The sequence below is a fragment of the Gymnogyps californianus genome, chromosome Z (assembly GCF_018139145.2).
Source record: "Gymnogyps californianus isolate 813 chromosome Z, ASM1813914v2, whole genome shotgun sequence".
Taxonomy (NCBI): Eukaryota; Metazoa; Chordata; class Aves; order Accipitriformes; family Cathartidae; genus Gymnogyps; species Gymnogyps californianus.
The window spans coordinates 58,963,445-58,988,632 of record NC_059500.1 but is presented as its reverse complement, the minus strand read 5'-3'; the positions used below and the strand labels follow the sequence as shown (position 1 = coordinate 58,988,632).

Sequence of the window (25,188 nt, the reverse complement as noted above, 5' to 3'; positions counted from 1 at the left end):
ATCTCATTCCTCCTCTCTAGCTGATCAACACTGAAGTTCACTATTGAAAGCACATGCCTCACTCTAGATTTACAAGCACACCAATAGCTGCAGATCCCTCAGATGAGAGCAGCGGGCCCTTAGCCTGTCTGATATAGGTGCCTGGATCTGGAGCTCTCTTACCTGGTATACGGGCTTCCTCCTGTTTGCCAGCTAGCCCAGCTTGATATTCACTAGAAGATCCATGCACTCAAACACTCACGTCACAAGCAACCTCCACACTCGCAGCTGCCTCAAACACCAGCATGGGCTCTCAGCTTGCCACATATCCAAGCCCAGACCCTGGACTCCCTTACTCACTTTTGGCTCAGACTTTGAGTCTTCCCAGAGAGAGGTTTTCCTCCTATTTGCCAGTTAGTCCAGCTTGAAGTTTGCTAGTGACTTACACTATTCTCACAGAGGAAAACACACTGGTCCCCTTCAGTTGCTGGCACCTCAAACATGGGCCCTATGACCCATGGTCCCTCCAGCTGCTGACACCCAGATGCTCAATTGTTGACACCACAGACATACGGACCACTACTACTTGGGGTCTGACCATGTTGCTGGCACCTAAGTCTCTCACTCTAGTCTTTTCAGTTGCTGGCACCTAGGCTTTGCAGCACTCACAGATGCAGTAGAGAGTGAAATGTCACAGAAAGATAGTAAAGAAAGGATTTAACATTAACTGCAGTGATTAGGCACATGGCTGTCAGACAAGTGTACTGACTGGTAGCAACTTACATGCAACCAGCTCCTTTTAACTCATCCTCTTCTCTAGTCTCCTCCTTGCTCCTCCCCAGTCTCCAATTGCTCCACATCTTTGACTATTCCTCTAAATACTCCTTAATAAATTTTGCATAGTCCCACAGACTCCCCTCAACTATCTCTAATATTCATGCTTATCTCGTTTCTTCCTTCTTATCAGTCAAAAAGTCCCAGCTTTGGGCTTCAAAGCCCATAAATTAGTGGCTGAAGAGTTTTGGTCTTCTGTTCTGTTATCACTTACCTATCAGGTTTATGTTTCTGCCTTTGTTTATTGCTTTCCCTTTTACTTACTACTCCCTTTAAACTGCAAAAAGTCTGTAACCTTAATGAAACAGATGCTCTCACATTCTATATATCCTTACAGTAACCAGAATGACTGACTTAATTATTTGGACCATCATGGAGGTTTGTAACTGAAAGGCTACCATGACTTTTGCAAGGATGGTACGTGACTAAGAATCACGTATACCTTTGGATACTCTGTAATAATATGACTGGGATTACGATCTCCCTTGAGGCCTCAGCCCCTCAAAAACCATACAGCCATATCACTATAGTAACATGAAGGGGGACACTCCAGGCTTATTATTTCAAGCACTGCAGTGCAAGGAAACAGCTGCCCTGAGTCTCATGCTGTTAGATCTGTGTGCTACAGTCCATTACTTAATGCAGGAATGAAGCAGCAGTCAAGGCAACTTCCACGTCTATTCGAAGGTTAAAACCCCTGTCTGTGTAGAGGTCTGCTAAAAAACAACAAAATAAATCCTAAACAAACAACAACCCCAACCAATCAACAAAAAAACATTTATGATTAGTAGACTTTTCTGCGACCCTCCCGCCCCTACTTGCCCAGTAAAGAACTTGTACCTTCTGGCCTCTTAATTTCTTGAATCCTTTTAAGAGCTTTTTCTATAGTGAGTGTGACAGCTGTCACTTTTCTTTCCTCTGGTATGAAGCCAGCTGAGGTATGTTCCAGTTCATGTTTTAGCAATTTTTCATCTTAGTTTTCTTAACACTCAGCTGACTACCTATTTCCGGCAAGTTATCGCTTCTCTAAAGCCTATTCTATTGAGAATTCAAGTTTAAGACACTTCCCCTGTAAAGAAACAATTTAGCTTTTTCCTACATCATTATCTTCTATTAGTACTCTTACAACCTTAAAGATGGCAGAAGCTTCCTGCTCCAGGAAAGAAAGTTTCCTGAGTTTTTCTACAGGTTTTTCCTCAGAGCTTTGAGCTTGCCTTATAGTTTCACACTTAGCTTGGCAGAGTTTAAGCTCTTAAGTTTTCTTTGAAAATAGCTTCCACTTTTCTAAAGGCTGTCCTACCCCAGTAGCACACTTGACAAAGCAGCAAAAAGCCAGCATGGTTAGTCTCTTCTTACGGTGCATCTAAAGCAGCTATTTTTGAGCTACAGTAAGTATGTCTATACCATTCATGAATGTTATTGTGTGTTTAATATCACCTATGAGTTATTTAATATCACTTGATGGAATTAGTGCATGATGTTAGAGAAAGTAGAAAGAAAAGCTTGTAAGAGAGTCGGAGGTAGTAAGGAAAGCTAAGAAAAAATCACGTATCTGCTTCAACATCCACTGTTAATTTTTGCTGGCTATCACTCCAGAATTTCTGCTAGGCTGGTATATGTATTAAGAATATAATCCCAGCAAAAGTTGCATTCCAGCCACTGTATTCACAGGATACAGCCAGTTGCTGAAATATAGTAGCACTTCTTCATTAAGTACAGAAAAAGCCATGCATGTTTTTGTATACTACTGTGTTTTCATAATTACTTATCTTAGCTTAATCACGTGTGCACAGGGGAACAAAGTGTCAGTGCTCAAATCTGCCTCAAATGGTGGAAGTTCAATATTGCTTCAATGTGTTTATTTTTCCAGGTTATTATTCAAAGATCACAATTCAATGCACAACAGGCACAGGTATTATAAATCATCTTCTATAGATCAAGAACCTAATGACGAAAACATTGTAATCATAGAATATCTCAAGTTGGAAGGGACCCATAAGGAACATCGAGTCCAACTGTTGGAGAGATGCGAGAAACAAAACAAAGGATGCTACTTAGTTAATGAGGCGTGACCTTGAGAAGAGAAACAAGATGACACCATAAGTCAGCCGGGTAAAGAAATACCAAGATAAGCACAAGAGCAACCATAGAACTACTTGAACGGCGAGTGAACTATCCTAATTAACGTAATAGAAAACCCACCCTCAGGTAGGGAGAGCCCCTTACCAAAAGAAGCCCCCTCCTCACAGAACATGCAGTAAAAAAGGAGGATGCTGCAACTTTAAGTGGAGATGAGGCTTGCGAGAACCAATAGGAATGAGAGTAACTAAGTGAAACTATAAAAGTACTGATACGTTGCTCGAAACGTATAAAATGTTTACAGAGTGTTAGCTGAGTGTGCTAGCTTTGTGGAGTTACCACCTAGCACCCATCTCTGTGCAGACATGACATAAACAAATATCTCAACCCTGTGTCTTAATTGGCTTTTTTGCACACTGGGTAAAAGAATCCTGATTTTTGGGACAACACAACTCCCTGCTCCTCGCAGGACTACCTAAAACTAAACCATATGACTAAGAGCATCGTCCAGACGCTCCTTGAATTCTGACAGGCTTGGTGCTGTGACCACTTCCCTGGGGAGCCTGTCCCAGTGACTGACCACCCTCTCCATAAAGAACCTTTTCCTAATGTCCAATCTGAACTGCCCCTGACACAGCTTCACTCCATTTCCTCGTGTCCTATCGCTGGTCACCAGAGAGAGGAGATCTCCCCCTCCACTGCCCCCCTTGAGGAAGTTGTAGGCTGTGATAAGGTCACCCCTCAGCCTTCTCTTCTCCAAGCTGAACAAACCAAGTGACCTCAGCCACTCCTCCCAAGTCTGGCCCTCCAGACCTTACACCATCTTCGTCGCCCTCCTCCAGACACACTTTAACAGTCTGATGTCCTTATATTAAGGTGCCCAACACTGTACACAGTACTCAAGGTGGGGCTGCACCAGTGTGGTGTAGAGTGGGACAATTACCTCCCTCAACCGGCTAGCTATGCTGTGCTTGATGCACCCCAGGACACGGTTGGCCCTTTTGGCTGCCAGGGCACACTGTTGACTCATATTCAACTTGCCATCAACCCAAACCCCCAGATGTCTTTCTGCAGGGCTGCTCTCCAGCCTCTCATCCCCCAATTTGTACGTAATCCCCCAGGATTACCCCATCCCAGGTGGAGAATCTGGCATTTGCTCTTGTTAAATTTCATATGGTTGGTGACTGTGCAGCTCTCTAGTCTTTCCAGATCTCTCTGTAAGGCCTCTCTACCCTCGAGGGAGTCCACAGCTCCTCCTAGTTCAGTATCATCAGCAAACTTTCTTAATGTACATTTGACTCCTGCATCCAGATCATTTACAAAAACGTTCAAGAGCACTGGCCCTAAAATTGAGCCCTGGGGAACGCCACTGGTGACTGGCTGCCAGCCTGATGCAATCCCATTTACTAAAACTCTTTGAGCCCAACCCGTCAGCCAATTGCTCACCCAATGTATTATGGATTTGTCTAGCTATGTGCTGGACATTCTGTCCAGCAGGATACTGTGAGAGTATCAAAAGCTTTGCTAAAATCCCAAACCACCACATCTACTGGCTTCCCTTGGTCAACTAGATGGGTGACCTTCTCATAAAAGGAAATTAAGTTGGTTAAGCAGGACTTTCCCCTCGTGAACCTGCGCTGGCTATGACCAACGACTGCACTGTCTCTCAAGTGTTTTTCAGTAACTCCCAGAATAACGTTCTCCATAATTTTACCAGGCACTCAAGTGAGACTGACAGGCCTGTAATTACCAGGGTCTTCCTTCTTACCCTTCTTGAAAACTGGGACATTTGCCAGCTTCCAGTCAACTGGTACCTTTCCAGAGTCCCAAGACCTTTGAAAAATAATGGAGAGAAGTCCCACGATAACATAGGCCAGCTCTTTCAGTAGCCTGGGATGAATCCCATCAGGCCCCATAGACTTATGTGCATCCAGCTGGAGCAGCAGATCTTGAACAACTTCAGAGTCGACTGGGAGTTTATCATGCCCCCAGTCACAGGGCTCCAGGGGTCCCAGGGCTCATCATCAGTGTTAAAGACAGAGGTGAAGGCGGCATTAAACACCTCTGCTTTGTCTACACCCCTTTTTGTGAGGTGACTGACCTCGCCAAGTAACGGACCAATGTTATCTCTGATCCTCCTTTTGCTGTTAACACATTTTAAAAAGCCCTTTTTGTTGTCCTTCACAGTGCTGGCCAGCTTGAACTCTAACTGAGCTTTGGCTGCACAAATTTTCTCCCTACAGTGGCCAACAGCATCTCTGTAGTCCTCCTGTGTTGCCTGTCCTTGCTTCCAATGTCCATACACTTTCCTTTTCCACCTAAGTTCTAGAAGATCCCTGCTTAGCCAAGCTGGCCTTCTGCCCTGCTTGCTTGACTTCCGACACTTTGGAATTGCCTGCTCTTGCACTCTGAAGAGATGGCTCTTAAAAATCGACCAGCATGCAACCATTTTAAACTCAGGTTGCACTAAGTCTTCCTATCAAACTGAAGTACTCATTTTTATAACCCTAATCAAAGCTGAGAAGCAAAAAAACCCCGACAGCTACTTAACATGAAACAAATAGAAGTATCCAGCTGCCTTGGAAAATCATTCAGCTACCAAAAAAAAAAAAAAACCAACAAAAAATGCAAAACATAGCTGTACAGTTTGGGATTTTCCTAGAAGCAAGAAGTACTGAAGTTAAATCAGAGAAGGTACATCTTCAAGCTCTAGAATTGTGCAGCAGATCTGGAGAACTGCATGGACTTAAATAAAGTTCAGCTGACATACAAGATTATCTATTATTGGACTGATGTAGGTAGTAAGGAAAGGGTACAGGAAAAAAAGAAGAAAAAAATTGTTATTGGTGATAACATTTTGTCAGAAACCACTTAATGTCTTCTTTTGTCCTATAAATATATTTCCCAGTATTCAGCAATCACTGGAAAAACAGAAGTTTAACAAAAATGCATACAAGGCAAACAAACAAAAACCAGGGAGAACACAGGTTATGCACACTATGCCTTAATGCAAACAAGGTACTCAAAACAAGTGTTGCTTCATACATGCAATTAAAACATACTCAATAAAAGTCAAAGAAATAATAATTTATCGGTTTGGTAGACAAAACAGTAAAGCAACAGTTCTTTGTGCAGTTATTAAAAAGGCAATACAAAGCACAATTCTAGAAGTTCATGTCTCACATCAATTTCCAAATATAGACTAAGCACAGGTTTGGTCTAATTGCCATCTCTGAAATCAGCTCAATTAAGAATTAAGCTAACTTCATTAAAAAAAGCTGCAAAACACTTCCAGTAAAAATATTCATTGGAATGTTAGCTAGCATACAGTAGGTTCCTTACATTCTGAAATGGAGATGTATTTGCAAGCTGTTGTATTGAAAAATTGTCTGAAATGGCCTAAGTGCTATTGTACAAGATGCACGAAGTCTAAAATTGGAGGCATTCTGGAAAGCAATAGCTCAGATTTAGGTTTTTAGAAGGTTTGCAAGGGACATGCATTTAATACAGACAAAAACTGTACATAGTAAATGTAAATCTTGCTGAGGAAATACTATTACTAAGTGGTCACATTAGAGCCAGTTATAGGAGCAACTGATTTGCTATTTAGAACCAAAAGCAAATATCCACTTTCTAAGGTCACCCCAAATGTTTTATCAGCACAAAAGACGCAAGTGTGAGAGAGACACTTGGACAATAACTATCAAAACCCTGAAGATGTCAAAACAGGTAACCGCAGGAACTAGTTTTGAGAATTAATGGACATTTCATAAAGACACTGAGATCCATAACTATTAAGTAAGCAGAACAGGAATTCTCATCTGTTAGTGTACTTTTGTCTATGTTATTTTGATTTTTATTGACGTAGGATTTCTAGGAACACAAACTGCTGAGGCATCTTTGAAGGAAACCAGTGAATCTGGCACTTTGCCAGGCAACTCCTTTAACCTTGATGAATATCTTATACAGTTCATACCAGAGCATCCCCAAAATTACTATGTCTTCTTTTGTCTCAGAAGTAGATGAGTAGACATGGGCTTCTCAGGTGGCTTCAGGGAAGTAGAAGTCAAGCCTCCTCCTTCCCCTCTCAAATTTAACAGTCCAATACATCTTTCTGGAACCTGGAAGACTTGTCCCCATGTCAGGCATAATGAAATTTTGAAAACAAGACTTGATCTGTGTTTCTTACCTAAGCAGAAAGCCACAGTCATCCTGTAAAAATTCCTTCATTTCCTAATTTCATATTTACTGGACCAAAGTCCAGCTTACTCACATATCAGGATAAAGTTGTAGAATTCTGCCCTAATTAATACATAATTTACTAAGTATAAGAAATGAAACAGATACATTTTGATGCCCTTATGGATCAGCATACACATGGGGTTGCTGGGAAAAGAGGATGCTGCTTTCATAACACAGCATGTTACTTGTTGGAACACAGCAAACTAATTAGGTATTATGGGGAAAAAAAAATCAGTGTAAGAACTGCCAAACACTGGAACAGGTTGCCCAGTGAGGTCATGGGATGTCCATCCTTGTATATATTCAAAACTCCTCAGAACAAGATGCTGAGCAATGTGACTTAGTGACCAACTTTGAATAGGGGGAATTGAAAAAGATGACCTCCAGAGGTCCTTTGTAACCTATGACTTGGCACTTATTTTGTCATACCTGTCTGTCCATGTGCTGTTGGTTGCCTATCCAAGTGCTACTGGTGGCTTAGGGATTTGAGCATGGAAGAGAGATACCTGACTTACAGCCTGCATAGGACTGGTAAGACATTCACAGCAAGACAGATGGTCAGCAATTCTGTCTTTTTAAGGGTGTAACTCTAACATTAATTACTCAGATTTGTATTGTGAGGACTGCACTAACCTCCAGCCATCACTGGATAATATCATATCATGATATACCACCCATATCTGGACAGGTGAACTAAGTTGACTGTTTTTACAGAGACTTCACAGATCCATGGTCTTTGACCCTCACTGACACATTACAATAAGGTACTTAAATCTTGAAATTCAACCAACCCCACCCTACAACACCCCTTTTTGTTCCTACCCCAAATGGTACTCCTGAGATAGATCTTTTTATTTCATGCCTTGCTCTCACAGCTGCACTGGAGGAAGAAGCAAATTATTAATTATGAACTCTCTTGAAGATAAGAGGTTGGCTGGAGATAAATGCTCAAAAGAAGTTCTCTCTTGAACAGATTTCCCCATGTGGGTGAAGTAGTTTATTTACTGGAGGCGGGGGTAGACTTCCAAAAGAAGCCAGGTGTGGATGATCAATCCGGTTTCCTGTAAAAACTTCACTGTGTTTGGATGCAAGACAGAAGGAGGAGAGCTGCCCAGGAATTTACTGAAAAAAAAAAACCCCATTGAAATATGTCTCTTAAAAACAAAACCACCCCCAACTCTACTAACGTTTTTTTCCAAATCTTTAATACAGCAATTTGAAAGTGATTGCTATATGCATTATTGTGTCTATACATGTTATACATACATACACAGAGTGCTTGGAGAAGTTCAACACACATTAGCAAAACTTTTAGAAGCAGGAAGAGATTAAAGGCCTTCTTTAACAGTAGTTTCATTAAATGATGAAGCAGAAATACTAATTGTCTAATCTCATCTGTTCCTTGTTGATGTCAGAAACATGACAAAAGACACAAAGTCATCTCCATGGTGACTGTTAGAGCTGGAGTCAAAACCACTGAAGATGAAGGCAATGATATTTAATCTGACATTTACACCATTCACTGAAAACTTTGTTTGGTTTAACAATCAAAAATAAGACAGGCTTTGAAATTTGCTAAGAAGAAAGAAAAAAAAAAAAAAAAAAAAAGACTCCTGACTTCTCATGTTAGATATCAAGGCGGTGACACTTGAGACCTAAAATCTCCTATGCCCATTCACTTTTCTTATTGTGTCTTACATGCTATTTTCCTACCAAATTTCCCACTGCAGGTGTGAAGGATATAAGTTGACTGAGAAAAGGCGAATGCACTGAAATACTAAGGAAAAAAAAAAAAAAATTAGAATAAGGAATGCTGAGAAAAAGTAGAATTTACTTTTTTTTCCCTGTCCTATCCTGATAACCAAGAAAGAACTGATAGGAAGCATCTCCCTTGGCAAAGGGAGAACAGAACTGAGCTAAGATAACAAATGTCAGTATTCACAGTTTGAAGTCACCTTCTCACAGAAGAAACATCCCTGTCTGGATTTGCAATGGAGAAATATTTCTGCAGTCCAGCATGCTTTATTAACTGGAATTTGGGGGGAAGCTGTAAAGAAGGTTAATGCTGTGTTAATGCTATATACTGCAAGATACCATCTTACCACTACCACTAGAAATTTGGATTTCTAATTGAAGGATACCATTCTCAGCTTCCTTAAAAACTACAACTACACATTGTTACTCATAGTGAAACAAACATCTTTTTAAGTCTTACAGACCAGCGAATCTCAAACTAAACAGCACGGAAATCTCCAGGACATATTTTGCTACCACCAGCTTGTATCCTTTCTGCTCACTAGCGCTGTTATGGTTTTCAAATGTTAGAAATGGGATTACCTGCACAAAACTGTTCAAGATGACTCAGCTTCCCAACAAAGGTAGAACAAGGAACAGCAGCAAATCAAAGCCCCCAGAAATTATTTGGATGTTTTTGTTCTGAGCAGCACACAAAATGCAAAGTAATTTCTATCCCTACCCTGACGGACATTGTAATCCTCCAAGTCTAAAATTCACAGACCCTGTTCTACCTCTGTTCATCCAATCTTTAAAGGCATTCACTTCCACTGTCTCTTTCCTTACTCCTGTCGCATACATTTATTTGTACACGCATAGTATGCCCTTCTCTTGCATGCAAAGCTGGTAGGAAAAGAGAGGTGAGCATATGGAATTGTGAGCACATCCTCAGGTACCTAAGCATATTCCTGCAAATGCATATAATTACAGAATAAATACTTACATATTCAGCATCCACAAGATAGAGAGAGGAAGGGGAGTATCATCTAAAAGTTGATTATTACTGCACCCTTAGCTGAATATATACTTTATTCTTGCAGTCTTGCTTTCTGCAAGAAAACCTGTGAAAGTTCTTTTCCTCTACAGAAAGAGAACTGCCCATTCAACAGACAGTTTTTATGAATTTGGTAACATCCCATAGATTATTAATTGAATCACAGTGCATGAATATAGCACATATTCAGTAGATCTGAACACTGACTTAAAAATTTCCTCCATCCTCCCAATTTTTCCATACGAGTGACATCTGTAATGAGCAATTAGAATTTTCAATACATGCACAGCTGACTGTTCAAAGCCAGATAACCTTAGCCATATACTTCAGTTTTCCTTTTCCCACAGAGCTGCATGTTAAAGTACATACATAAGTAATAAAAAAAGTCAGAGTAGCTCTAGATTTTATTTTTTTTTAAACAAGACCTACTGTCTTTATAACTTACGGTCAATACAACACAATTTTGAAACTCTTCAAGCTTCAGAAAGATAAATCAAACATAATTCTTATATTGTGGGTTAGGAGAAAAAGTTTTGGAGACTTATTTAATATTGTTGCTAGTTGTAAATATTCTGCCTTAAACAGCTGATCCAAGGCATACTCAAAAACAAGCTTCTTCCAGTCTAGCATTTTAATATTGCATGAAATGTTACTGTGGCATTGCAAAGACTCAAATACCAACATTCCCTATCTGCACTACCAGATTTGCCATAAGAAATAAGCCTACATTTGAAAAATACAATATTTAAATGTTTATAAATTATACTGACAGTAATCATCCATACATTTTGCTAATCTTGCACAAGATCTTCACTATCAAAAGCAACCACTGAAAAATTCTGTTACAGTATGAATTTACTACCCCATTCCTTGTATTTCGCCCCCCATGGGTGAAAATAAGCACAAGGTAAATTAAAACTACACAAGTTAGAAACAAAAAACAACTGTGTTTCTTGGACATAAACTATTCCTTTTACTGCAGTACAACTACTCACAGCCTGTGGACTGTTACTTAAATGCAATGTTTTTCTCATTCTGAGCAGCACTTTCATAAGTGAAATAGAAATCAAAAGCAAGACACTGAGGAAGTGTGCCACACTCACAAGCTTTAAAGCAAGTAAAATTCAGAAAAGCGTAAGGACAGACTACCAGAAGTCTTACTGAACAGGGGTAAAACTCAATTCTGTTTCGGCCCCCTTTCAGAGAGCCCCTCTTCCTTCACAAGTAAAAGCTCACTGAAGTCAACCTACCTACTGAATTCTCCAAATACTTTATGGCACTATCTATCCTTACACATCTTCCATTACTCTAGCTAGCCCGCCACATGTTCTACATCATCAGTCCCAAACTCTGAAAACAGTATCTCACAAATCTTACCTAAAAAGATTAACAGCATGATTAAGAAATAAATGTGCTTACTGTTCTTGAATCAGAGAAAGGATTGTACTCATCTAGCCCTGGAGGAACATTTCTTGTCACTTGCGTAACAGAAGGATCCTAGAAGAGAAAACAGTTCTGTAAATGTATGCACATGTATATAAGCAACAAGTCAACACTTATATATCATATAAAACTCAGCTTTTGTTTCAGTCTAAAAAAGGTTTGTTTTCACTAAAAAAGCCTGTAAACATCCACCTCTCTCTCTGTCTCCAAAATGACATCATTCCATTCTAAGCTTCATATAAACCTAGATTAACACAGTCTAAAAGAAACTCCATCTGTCATACATTTGATTTATAAGGAAAAAAGCTCTCAGTATAGAAGGGAAGAAAACTGTATCCTGCTACGTTGACCACTGGACTCCACAACTATACACCCAAAAAGCACAACAGAAGAAAACGGCTTTCTGTAACTCTTGGTTTTCCCTACCCAGAAGTACCTCCAACACCTTCAGGAATATGAAGCATTTCAGAAAAAGGAAGCTGAGGAAACAGTGTCCCATAATGCCAAAAGCACCTCTGGTTCAGCTTCTACCTGAACCGGTAAAACTAAGAAAAAAGTACATTTTTTTTCCTCCAATGAACTATAAAGTAAGAAAGACTGCTTGAGGTCTAGCTTGAGTAAGCTATTTCAGGAACGAAACATTTCTCTGTGCTAGTGACAGGCAGCCTTGGTTCTGCAGAAGAGCAGAAGTGCCCACTATCATAGACCACTCTAACTTCGTAGAAAGAAAAATTGTACTTATTCCATGTGATGCCTGGTTCCACTACATTGTTTCTGTGCCTTAATTTAAGGTTTTTGCATCTTCAGAACATAAAAATGGATGAAAGGAAGGTTTTCTTGAAAATTAATAAATCCACTTATTCAATATGGTTAGTTACATTTATATTCACATAAATGCACAAAACAAGTGCACAATATTTTATATGTACATCAAATATACAAAATAACTGTAAATATACTATTTACTTATTTATAACTGTTATGTATAGATACACCTATTTTCTTAATTTCAACAGTCTAGTTCAACATTAGAAAACAAACTGAAGTTGATAAAGACTGGGAAGAAGATAAGTATATACCTTTACATTCATATTTCCTTTAAAGACAGCTACATTTAAAACATCTACACGAAATATTTGTCTAATTTTTTTTTTAAATACAGTGACTTAATCTACACTTAAGTAAATACACAAACTATTAAGCTACTGAAAAATAAAATCTAGATTCTTAGAATCAGCATCTATTACAGCATTAGTTTAGTCTTGACAGCAGTAACTTAATCTACAGATACATGAACAGTATTTTCTTAATGGCTGCAGTCAACTCATTTACAGCTAGAAAAAAAACCAGGCAGAGTATCTATCAACTCTAAAATCCTGAAGGATACATCAAATGAGAACAAGTCTGTTTTTTCCACTAGCTATAGTCACAAATCTGTTAATATGAGGCAATTAAAAAAGTTTTACTATAAAAAAAGTTTAAGACAAGAAAATCATTGCTTCAAAAATTAAAAAATGATACGTTGCAGATTTTAATCAAATTCATGCGCATAAGCAGACATAAAAACTACCCTTCTGGTCACATAAAATGCTGCCACTTCTGGCCAAAGCATACATTTAGCTGCGAAGCAGTATTTTAATGGCGACTGAACAAGAATCACCCTTTCTATAAATGTATACAATGTTACATTCAATTCAAAATCAGCTTTCCTAATTTGACTTATACCATAATTAGTGATTCCAATAAAGCCACCCTGGTGACAGTCTCTCCCACAAGTTTGCCATATTTTTTAGTTACCATCCTAGAACTGAATGCACTGTTCCAACTAAAATCTCATCAGGTCTTGCATAAACTGATGGACTAATTCATTGTAACATGTTCTTTCATTAAATGACTGGCACAAAATATTGTGCAGATGAACAACAAAAACAAGGGAAAGTGTGTGTGTGGGGGAGAACATTGTCAAAATTCAACTACGAATCATTTGAAACATTGAACAAAAAGATCATAAAAAATAAGGGAAGAATTAAATCTGACATTTTAATTAGGCATTAGCTTACTAGACTTGTCATTACAAGATCAAAAAAGATGAACTTAAAACAAAGTTAATACAAATAAGACAATTTCATAATTCAATATACAGGATGGTAGAAAGTTGTACACAGCTGAAAACTTGTAATGTGGTGGGTCCACCCTAGCCAGCAGCTAAGCCCCCCCCACAAGCGCAAGGGCACTTGCTCACTGCCCTCCCCAGTGGGATGGGGGAGAGAATCAGAAGGGCAAAAGTAAGTAAAACTTGTGGGTGTCGAGAAAAAGACAGTTTAATAAGGAGGGAGGAGAGGTAGGGAAAAAAAGAAAAAAAAAGGCAACAAAAACCCAGAAGTGATGCAAAGGCAATCACTCACCACCTCCCACCAGCAGACATATGCTCAGCCAGCCTCTGAGCAATGGTTACCTTGGAACATCCCCACCACCACTACCAGCACCACCAATGTTATTGCCAAGCATGATGCTACATGGTACGGAATACCTCTTCGGTCAGCTGGGGTCAGCTGTCCTGCCTGTGTCCACTCCCAACCTCTTGCCCAACCCCAGCCTACTCCCAGGGGGAAGCAGAGTGCGCAACAGAGAAGGCCTCGATGCTGTGCAAGCACTGTTCAGTAACAGCTGAAGCGCTGGTGCCTTATCAGCACTGTTTTGGTCACAAATCTGAAACACAGCACCACAGGGACTGCTATGAAAAAAAATAACTCCATCCTAGCCAGATCCAGTACACTTACTCTAGCCTTTATATGTTAGTGTGAATTAGCAGAGCATAAAATACTCTGTTCTTCATTCATGCTTTCAGTATAGTACCCCTTCCACAAATGCTCTCATATCATTCCCTCTTCCACACATAAAAATGTTCAAGTATGAAACTACGTGTATGCAACATGTTTCAATGTTCACATATGAAACTAGTGATAGCTAACCATCAGCCACACAGTGAAACAGTACGTCTACATTATTAAAACTCGAATAGCACTTAGTACTTTAAGTTAAATTAGCTGCTTAAAAAGTACATTTCAACACTAAACTTCTGTGTTTGAAGAGTGCACTACTAACCAAATAACTCAGCCTGACTGTGCCCGTGAAGGACAATAAATGCAATTATTTGAATAACTAGAATATCAGACTCATGAGACAGCCACTGAACAGCAGCAGATTTCCAAAAAGCAGTAAAGAGTGGTCAAGTCAAATTCAGAAGAGCAATCTATATTTAGAAATACAATATGCAAACAACAATAAATAACTGATGAAAGAAAGCCTTTTTCCTATGAGTATTTTAGAGAAGACCAAGGGAAAAAAGTTTCTTAGATCTCTTCACACAGCTATTGTGACATTCTAACATTGACAAATGACAGGAAACGTATGCTGAGCCAAACAAGCGTACTACATCAAAAGTCTTAGTACTAGAAATAAGTTGTATGCTTAAATACAGACAGTGAGTAGAGCAAGAAGCCCTCCATCAGAAGTCCATTCTCATTTTGAATTAACAATTGCTATACTTCTGCCAAATATTGCTATTGTTTGCAAAAGTAGCAGCCGCTCTGAAAAAACCTGAATGACTCAGAGGACATTCAGTATCAGCTCTATTTAAGAAAAGTTTCATCACCTAGTTAAAAAAACATTATAGTTGTATTGAAATACACAAATTGAACGCCACCATGGCAAGTAGTATTCAAATTCTGCTCTCAGAAAACCTCAGTTACACAATCTGAACTTCAAGTTCATGGCCTGATCTCTTCCACAAACAGAAAGACTCAAGGAAAAGTAAACCAGAGATCACAGGAAAAGAAAAGTAACCTCATAGTTGAAGGAGGCAAGTACTAGCCTGGAGATCCATCTCTCTCCTATACTTCTTCACTGTGATCTTCTCTAGTGCTAGAACTATCCTCAGCATGGAAAGAAACAAGCTCTTCACAGTCTAGGTGCCCAGGTATAGGCTGCTAGACTTCAAATTGTTCTGAATACCTACAGTGCATTGAACAACTGATGCCAACAGGAGCTGCACTTCATATTTCAAAACACTACTTACAGTATTTCTGAAGAGACTAGACCTGACATCCCAAGGAACACAAAGAATTACTTTGAATCATTTACCTAACACTCATTGCATCTCATTTTAAAAATGGAGCAAATCCCAACCTGTCTAAATACAGTGAGAAAAACTGTGAAGCACTCATACTCACTGCTGCAGAATAATAAAACATTGAATTTAGAAGCTAGTCAGGGTTTGAATAATGAACACGAACAATAAATGTTGTGCAGGACCACATACTCAAAGAAAAAGTGGCATTTAAATGAATGCTATCAAATTTCTATGTTGCATGACATGTATATTCTAGTGGTTAAAAACAGTGAAAACTTTAATATTCTACACAAATAAGTAAACCTAGGCTGGTATAACTTATTTTTCCCTATTTGATATTCCATCCAGATAATAAAGTTAAAATGCATTATTTTTTAGTTATTTTTGTTTTTTAATATCAAGAAACAGAAAAAAGCCACAGAGACAAGTTCCAGCAGGTGTTAATATATGGACACCAACACAAAGCAGCAGCATGGCTGGAACCATCAAATATCCAGAGACCTCAACTTGCTGCATGATTTAAGCGATGAAAAATTGGGTTACCCTCTGCAAATACAGAAGACTGGGAATTTCTGGGACAGACTTTAAATATCTGATGTCAGCCACTGAATGCAGCAACTGTAAAATGCGCAGTTCAATCTCAGACTGAGAAAGCTATGTCATGGTGGACCAGCACTTCTGCCCGAATTGGACCTGCCCTTGCACTAGCTCCTCACCACAAGCTGATTTTCCTCAGCCACCCAGCCAGTCCCAGTCCCTGCTCCTTTGAGTGCTGATCCCTGTAATTCTCCTCTTGTCCAACTCCTTGTTCCTTCCTTCCAATTCACACTTCCTTCTCCAGCCTTATCTCACCCAAACTCCTGCCAGTTCAGCACCCTGAGTTTCTGATCTTATATTTAAGTAGTAGTGATACCAACCACGGAACAGAATTTAAGAACAGGCCATTTTTCATACCCAGCTACTGTAGCTACTGGTGCATTTAAGTCACACCCAGTCATTTCAGATGACGTTTTCAAGATCTGAATTAGTTGAGGAGACTGGAGTTTTGAGAAACCAGCACAACTTAACTGTTTTCCATCTAATCTTTCATTTTACCTGCTTCTTGTAGTCTCTCTCCTACAATGTCAATCTCAAAAGCAAAGATTAGCATCACACTCCTTGAATCACTGGGAGTCAGGTACAAGAAACACCCCAGTATTTACATCAAGAATGGAAAAGTCAGTCAGAAAAAAAAACCAAAACCAAACACAAACAAACAAAACAAAAACAGAAAACACAACACATTTATATCTCACATTGGCAAGAGCACCTACAGAACTATTAAAAATGTCTCCTATGCCAGGTTAACAAATTATGCTCACATCACTCAGATATAGATAAAATTAACTGAATACCCAGTTATCACAGAGGGTGTACGTACACGTTTAATTACAAGTGAGAATGTTTAAAATGGAGCAGAATAATCCATTCTACACAAGTTTTTACAGCTTTTTAAAAAACAAATTAAAGGGAACAGAGACCTCTGTTGTCTAGGAGACCAAAACTAGTCATCAGCTACCAAGTTTCACTAATACAGAAGAGATTAGCAAATTAAAGACTGAAGGAGCAGATACACGTGTAATGATTCTTTCTATTACTATTCACTGGGAATGGATCCAGCATTGTTCCACCATGAGTAAGATGCTTTGATAGCATACATAACCCAATAATATTCTGAAAAACACCATCAGCTAAGTTTACATTGTTAGTTGTGATTTTGATTTCTTTTAAGTGAAGAGAAAGTATTGAACTAGGAATCATCCCCTCCAAACTGTCCTTCAGGTTGTTAAAAGAAGTTTATGCTTTTGAAGTACACCCACTCTTCTACCAGAAAGGCCAAAGCATTTATCGTATACACAAATAATTTAACATGGAATGAAAGAGGAAAAAAAAACCAGGCTAAAAATATAACCATGATAATATGTGCTTGTGTTGCCTTTTTTTTCCTAGGTGGAACTAAGTAAGTGAAATCAGTGCTCTGCACAGAACATTTAATTTACTTCACTATTTCTCAGTTTGCTCCCAAGGACTAGCAGGGAAGTAAAAGCAACATCTTATTGCAGAGGTCAAGAAACAGGGTTTAAACACTGATGTGGATAGAGATTATAATGGTTTTACAACACATCAGCAATTGAAAACAAGAATTTACTGTTCCATAACCACCTTCACCTAGCTATGCATCTTCCCTGTTGCTTTTTGTGCTTAGAAGGAATTTCTCAGAAAGCAAAAGAGGCACAACCCCAACCTTATCCTCCAAACTACTCAACATGCTCAGCAAAGATGTTATTCCTTCAAAAAACTTTGACTGTACACAGAATAGAAGCAGAAGCCAGAGGTCTACCAGGACTGAACCCAGACTGGTGAATCCAGCCTGGAGAAATCATGAGATTACATCCACTGATCTAGGAAAGTCAATCTTGACCAACTAGGATTTCTCATCCGTACCACACCTACTGGAAGGCTTTGGTTTGCTACATGAAAAGGATAAGCTCTTTTCATTTCAAGTTAAGCTCTCCATTGATTATCACAACTTATTTCCTATACCACTTCATATTAGCCTTTTCTAAATGTGAGTAACACTAATTGTATGCTTTCCATTAAGAATTCATCCTGAGGTTTGTGGGGGTTTTTAATAGTAACAGTTGTACTTCCTGCTCTCTGTTGAGTATTTCCTAAGATCACACCAGTGGCTCAGAAAATTAAGCAAAAATGCAACAAAAAATGCCTGAAACTATGTTTGTTGGTCTGAGTTTTTTGATTTCTTGATTTCTTGATCAAAGAGAAAACTATCCATCCCACTTTTCATAAATGAGTCCTGGAGAGCAATCAAAGCTATTGCTGTTTCAGTTGAAACTCTCCATATGATATACTTTGCTTTCAGGATGTCCTCATGAGCATTTTTGGGGAGAGATTTCTGACAAAGCTTAGCTTTTGAGAAAAAAATTGGGAGAAAAAAATGTATTTGGCCAGCAATCGATATCAAACTTTTTTTCCTCCTGTGTTAACTGTTGGGTTTCAGCCTTTAAATTAGGACATGACACTTGGAAAAGAAGACAGCGTGCACATGAAGGATGTGTTTTTTAGTCCAATAACACTCTACATTCAGCCAGATTAAGCCTCTGAAATTGTAATTTGCACATGTTCAGTAAACATTTGGTGTAAATCAAACAGCTAAACTCCCCAAAGACTTCCTCCCTGTTCATGCCACAACAAGCTGCACATGGAAGAGTTAAGTTTCAAGAAGCTACTAATGTTTTGATGCAGTGTCAAACATTGCTGGTTCTTCCTGTTTTATTTCTTTCTTCATCAGCCCAGGCCCAAGAAGGAGTAAAGGTACAGAAACTTCACAAACAGCAACTAAATTGAGATTTCATGTTTCACTATTCTAATAGTACATTAGCAGTACAAACAGTTTACATTTAACAGTATAAAGGAAGCCTTAATGTATTGCACCTACAATAATACATTTTAACCTATGATTAAAAACCATTTACTACAAGAAAGAATTGTCCTTAAAGGTTACAAATGTAACACCTGGAGGAATTAATGACTGAAAGGCAAAATAAAGACTATTTCTGTACTTCTAATAATAAAAAAAACCCTGAATAAGCAGTTCTCTCACAATTTCAAGTTTAATGTCTCATTCACTGACCAGCCAATTCCCACCTCCCTCACAGAATGAAATTCAAAAGGTTTTCACTCTAGCACTGCCAGAACACAATTATTAAATAGGATAGAGCAAAAGTAGCCATGGGGTTTCTTATACTTGACTCTCAAGCAGTGCCCGTTATACGCCACATTATCTCAAGGAAGCAGAGCTATGAAGGGCTCTGAGCTACTGAGCAAGGCAAATTCCCCACCTCTGAAACCAAAAAGAACTTCAGAGGCTCACAAGGCCAAATTTGTCCTAAAGCTTGCACCAGCCCCATCTTGCAATGGAGTACTGGATGCCTAACAAAGCATCATCTCCATCTCATAGCTATTCTCAAATCTTTCTCCTTCCTCAGCTCTGAAATATGTGTTATGTTCCTGTTTGTAATGTTAAATCTCAATATATAGTGCAATAATAATATTAATGCAATATGTGCTAACACTTTACTGAAAATCTGGAAAAAAATGCAGCCATAACTGATACTGAATATCTATTAAAACACTTCACAGTTTTAATAGATTACAGTGCAGTTACAGCACTGATGAAGTGTACTCCTGAAAGCTAAGTACCATGTAAGACAGCTAAAGGACACTTCCAATACCATGATGTTCAGCATTAAATTATGCAAGACTTAGGGGAATTTATAAATTTTGAAGTCATGAAGGGAAACCAGGTAATAAAGTCAGAAAAATATTTGTATTTTATGTCCTTTACTAATTTAAACACAGGCAACTTAACTGGGCATATTTTAAAGTCATATAAAATAATTAAAATTCAGTTATGCATATAGGCACACAACAAAAACTTTTGAATTCTACAGCACAAATACTGCAGAAACACTTCAAGTAATTAGGGTCCTGATCCTTCAAAAATAATTAAGACTTCTCTTTCTTCCTGTAAGTTTCTATCACTTTAGCCTCACTCGAGCAGTCAAGGTGTAAACTGTATAGATTCCGCAGCCACACAAGGTAGCAGTCATCTGCACTATTAGTTTCAGCATCAAACCTCCAGCTTGTACTTCCTGCCAAACCAGACAGAAGATTAATTTGTGCTCATGTGAGTCAGATTAAGTGTAATATCCAACTTATAACTGGAATTACCTCTGTAGTAAATTTAAGCTCTAACATATACTTAGCTCTAGTGACTCAAGTAATCCTGTGACCTCAGTGGGAGCAATTCAGGTGCCTAACGCCATTTTTAGATATCTTAGAGCATCTCAGACATCCACACAAGAATCACAGTCATGACAGAACTACAAAAGATCCATGTCTTTTTGGAGCAACAACTCAAAGCTAACCACAGTCTGGATACCTAATCCTACCCAAAGAAACTACTCACATAATTAACATTACACACGTTTGAGGGTTTCCATGACTGTGTCCTTCCACACTAAAACTGGACATAGGCCATTCTTTTAAATCTTCATCCATATTACACAGTGGTTTGGCTTTTACCTGAAGGTCACCATTCACATTTAAACAAAAATATATCTTAGTTTTCAGTCCTACCATAATTTCTATAATATCAAATACCTGCCCTTGCTCAGAGCTCTAAACACATCAGATGAACCAACCCAACAGAATTCATCACAGAACTCAGTTTTTAAAGTCCCAATTCCACAGTCACTCATAAGTAACCGTTCCATATGTTTGGATGACTGCAACAGCCAGCCCTCAAACCTTTCGCAGCCTGTCAGCCAAGCCACAAAGGCCCGTGAAACTCATAGCTCTACTTAAAAAAAAAAGAATTTCTTCTCTTAGTAGTAGTATCATTCACTTATAAAAGGAAAAAAAAAAAAACCCAAACCACAGAACCAACACATTTTTATTGTACATGAATTGCTGAATTGTTTCAGAGTAAATGAAACTTATACTGGATTTCGAGAGACTACTGTTTCAGAACCTTTGTATCTGTATCACCTCCCAAGACAGAAGAATACAACTATCCCCTATCCTATGACGTTTAAAAAAAAAAAAAAAAAAGGGGCACAACAAGGGGACAGCTACATTAGAAATTTGCCTTTGTTTTGTCACACAACATTTATTTCATGCTGGTTTAGTCTATTCAAGAATAAACCGTCAAAGCCTTGAAGATGCCCAAACCCCTCCTAGGTGGTCAGACCCGCCTCATCACTAAGGACTTGCCTGGTCGTCATGGGAGTGTTGGCTGACCCGGCTTACTTTCACTGGACCTGATCCTGACCCTGACTTGGCTTTCTAACTCAGGGCTCAGATTTGCCTCCTCTCTATGGACTCTCTAGCACTCTAGACTCTTGGCTGAATGCAGTTACCATCACCGGATCTGCTCTGCTCACCCTGTTTGGGTCCTGTGGGACTGCACCGTTTGTCAGTGAAAACTTTACCAAGTGTGAATTCATACTCACAAGCTATGACAAGAGCTTCTCAGTGAAAGAAATGAAATAGCTTTCATTATTAGTCAGCTTTCATTTATGCTACTTGAAGTCACACCAAACGTGTATTTCTTCACAATGCTGCTCCAGCAAATTACAGAAGCATTATCACGTCTTCATTTGTATGGTACATGGATGCATTTTCTTCTGCACAACTCTAATGTGATCAAAAGCTTTTTAATGCTAGAATGTTACTTATCTGTTTGTTTCATTATCTCTTGTCTTTCAAACCAAACCGTCTCTTGGTTTTGTTGGTACAGCATCCGGAGGACAGCTATTTACAGAGGAATACTATGACTTCAAAAGCGTATCAGCCTTTGGGTTCAGTTCAAGTTGTTTTGATTTTTTTAAAGAATAAAAAAAGAAAAAGCAGAGGTTAAGTAGCCACTGTCTCAAAATCAACAATGTTTTATGATCAATCCAAGTAAGCTAATACTTGGAAACAAGAAATTCTATTTTACAAACTAAATTTCATTATGTCCAGAACATACTAAAACAGAACCATAATTTAATTTTAGGTTTCCGAAAGTATTAACTACCCAAAATACTGAGCAAACTAGATGTTTCTGCTTTACCATTATCTTCCAGGGAACATATTTATTTGATTCAACATCAAGCAAGAATCTCTGCTGAAATCTTTTTATTAAAAGGCATGAGAATAGTCACAGGAAACCTCACAAGTAGATCACAGACAATTAGTAAAACCAAAATATTTAAGAAAAAGAAGGATCTGTCTTTACACCTTGGCAACAACTCTTCCACATGATGCCCCCCTCCCCTCTGCCACACTACTTTGTGATTTTACATTAGCACAGGAAGTGGCTTCAAAAGTAAAGAAAACAACTAATCACATAATAGATAAAATTATCAAGCAAAGACAAATAAAAATATGAGTATATTTGAATAAGATGTTCAGATGACATCACTTAGGTTGACAGGGTCCATCTGGAAATACTGGTTCTACGTGTAAAATATTTTAAAACACATAGTCAGACAAAACTTAAATGCAGACACGCATTAATACTCACTAATTTCAAAGCTGTTATGCCAAGGAGATGGCAATCAAGGTTTGGCTTACATATGAGGCCTTCTGCCCCTCTAAGTTAAATGTGTGGATAAGTAAAGGTATGCAAGATTACCTTTTGTGGGCAGTGGAATGTGATGGAAGTTAGCAAAGACTGAAGGAAGTGAAAAAAACCTCTGAAAAAAGTATACAGCTTTCCTAAATCAACTTCTGCAAATAAAATAAACCCCGAACTGTGTTTAACAGTGAGCTTCAAGTTACAGAGAAGTTGTTATAGAGTCCTTTTATCGTGATGCATTGCAGATGAGAAGAAGAACGTGGATTCCGCCTGACAGCTACAACAGAAGTCTTTCCCCGAAGAGAAACTGGAATAAACTATTGCACTTTAAGCAATCTCTTCAAACTGGAAGTATGGTTGACGTAGGTCCCTAGCTTAGGTCTCAGAAAGACTACAGAGGACAAGTCACCTGGGCTGGTGAGCGATGCAGGGGCAACTATACTGCTTCCAATACCACTAACCGCTCTGGGTATCTACACACAATAAATTTTGCTACATGTTATTTTCATAACTATTACAAAAAGTGAGGAAAAGCATCACGTATTTTTGTTGCTGAAGACACATTCTAGAACAATGACACCTTTTCAGTGCTTGGTGCCAAAAGGTATTTAAAAGAACAGTGCTCACTGCCATTGGTGCCAGTCCAAACTATTGTTGGCGGAAACCTCAATGCCAGGCCTGCTGTTCATCTGGAAGGTCACCGCACTGTGTACAACATCAAGTGAAAACACAGTGTCTAGCCTAAGGAATACTACTGACTAAATTTTATAACCAGAAAAACTAAACTAATGATTCAGACAGACTCTAATGAATAAATGTCAGTAACACTATGTTTCCAGCAGCTACCTGCACAGAAGTATGCTTGAAATGTGACAGCTCAATTTTTAAAAGGCTTAATTATTCCAGCTGACATCCTAAACTCACTGCCATATACTATGTGTGTGCTTTAAAGTGTCAGCATGAAATAAAATGCAGCAAAAAAAAGTTTGGTAAGATTATTAAAGTAAGTAGCTCAATAAATTAGTTGAACTGGATTCAAACAACGAAGAAAGAAAAGATAAGGAGGGGAAGCATCCAAGGAGGTCAGCTCATTTTGACAGCTGAAGCCAGAACAGCAGTTGAAGAAACAATTCTCAGCTGTATGACAAGTCAATAGTGCAAAAACTAAAAGCTTTAGAACACATTACAACGCAGCATTTTAAGATGCAGGGTAGAACTTACGCCTAGCCATCAGTACCCTGCATGCTTCAGAAATAATGTAAAGAAACAAGTAAGCTTGATGGGGGCTGGGAGGAGGCTAGACAGGAAAAAGGGTGTAAATTCACTAAGCTTGACTATCTGGGTCAGTCAAACGGAAGAAAAAAAGATTGTAGTAGTATTATACACACACAAAGTTACGGCCAAAATCAAGAAAACTTTTTTTTTCTTCAAAATAATGCACCTGAAAACGCGATTTGTGTTATTGTAGCAACAGAAGGAAACACGGAAACCTGAACTTGTGAAACGGCTGTGCCCGTTTCTAGGGCTTCCAAAAACGTTGCTTAACCTACGAGCCCCCCAGAGCCGTCATGCCCCAAGCCTCGCGGCGCCGCCGGCCAGCGCCCCCCGGCCCGCCAGCCCCCCGGGGCCAGCGCTACCCCGAAGCGCCGGCCCTTCCCCACCTCCCGTGGCAGGGAGCGCCCCCCCCCCCCCCCCCCCCCCCCCCCCCCGCACGCAGCGGGAGAAGGGCTAGGGCCTCTCCTTCCCTCCCCCAGGATGCCCGCAGCTCGGCGCAGCCCGCAGCTCGGCGCAACCCGCTCTCGCCCCGCCGCGACACCGAGGAAGGCTCACGGCCGCCCGCCGGCCCCTCCCGGCCCCCAGCCTCACCTTGAAGGGGTTGTTGAGGTCCGGGTCGGCGAAGGGGTTGCTGTCGAAGTCCGACATGGCGGGGGCAGGCGGGCGCTGCGATCACTGGGTGGCGGCTTTGCCCCTGCGGCGCCCCCGACACTCGCCGGCTCGCGGGCTGCCCCCCCCGCCCCGCCCCCCCCGCCGCTGTCAGCAGCCGCTGCGGCCCGGGCCCGAGCCCGCCCCCTCCGCCCGCGACCAGCCACCGAGCGCCGACCTCCCAAAATGGCCGCCCCGGAAGTGAGGTTACGGGGCGGGACGGTCCGGGAAGGGAGGGGGAGCGCCCGTTCCCGGGGCGAGCAGGAGGCCGGGCGGGAGCAGGGCGTGGGAGAGCCTATTCCGGGGGCGGGGAGGGAGGAGGGCGAGAAGAGCCCGTTCCCGGGGCGGGTGAGGGTTGCAGACCTGCTGTTGTGAGGGCTGTTGGGTGCCCGTCGCCCTCGCCAGTCCCCCCGGGCTGATCGGGGGCTCTCTCCCGCCGCCCTCGCTTGTCAGCACCAGCCGGGAGCCGCGGGGGAAGGAGGAGGCCCGGGGCTTCCCGCCTGCGGCAGGCCCGGCACGGCAGCTGGAAGGGGCGTGCGGACGTTGCCAAGGGCCACGGCGGGAGCGGGGTGTCCCCCCTCAGAG

At 40.2% G+C, this 25,188-nt stretch overlaps 1 protein-coding gene across 3 annotated transcripts in view; it reads right to left on the bottom strand.

Annotated features, from left to right (window-relative positions):
• Positions 1 to 25,188, bottom strand: part of SCAMP1 (secretory carrier membrane protein 1) — an 86,999-nt gene that overhangs the window by 19,622 nt on the left and 42,189 nt on the right. The window contains exons 1-2 of one of the 3 annotated variants that reach the window (XM_050913723.1): positions 24,547 to 24,603; positions 11,342 to 11,419 (exon numbers count right to left, since the gene is read on the bottom strand). The exons of 1 other annotated variant lie outside the window; for it this stretch is intronic. In XM_050913723.1, the coding sequence (XP_050769680.1) occupies positions 11,342 to 11,419; positions 24,547 to 24,603 (135 nt within the window). Of the gene's footprint in view, positions 1 to 11,341; positions 11,420 to 24,546; positions 24,604 to 25,188 lie in introns of those variants that run through there. One more of the 3 variants, XM_050913724.1, reaches the window with a different exon arrangement.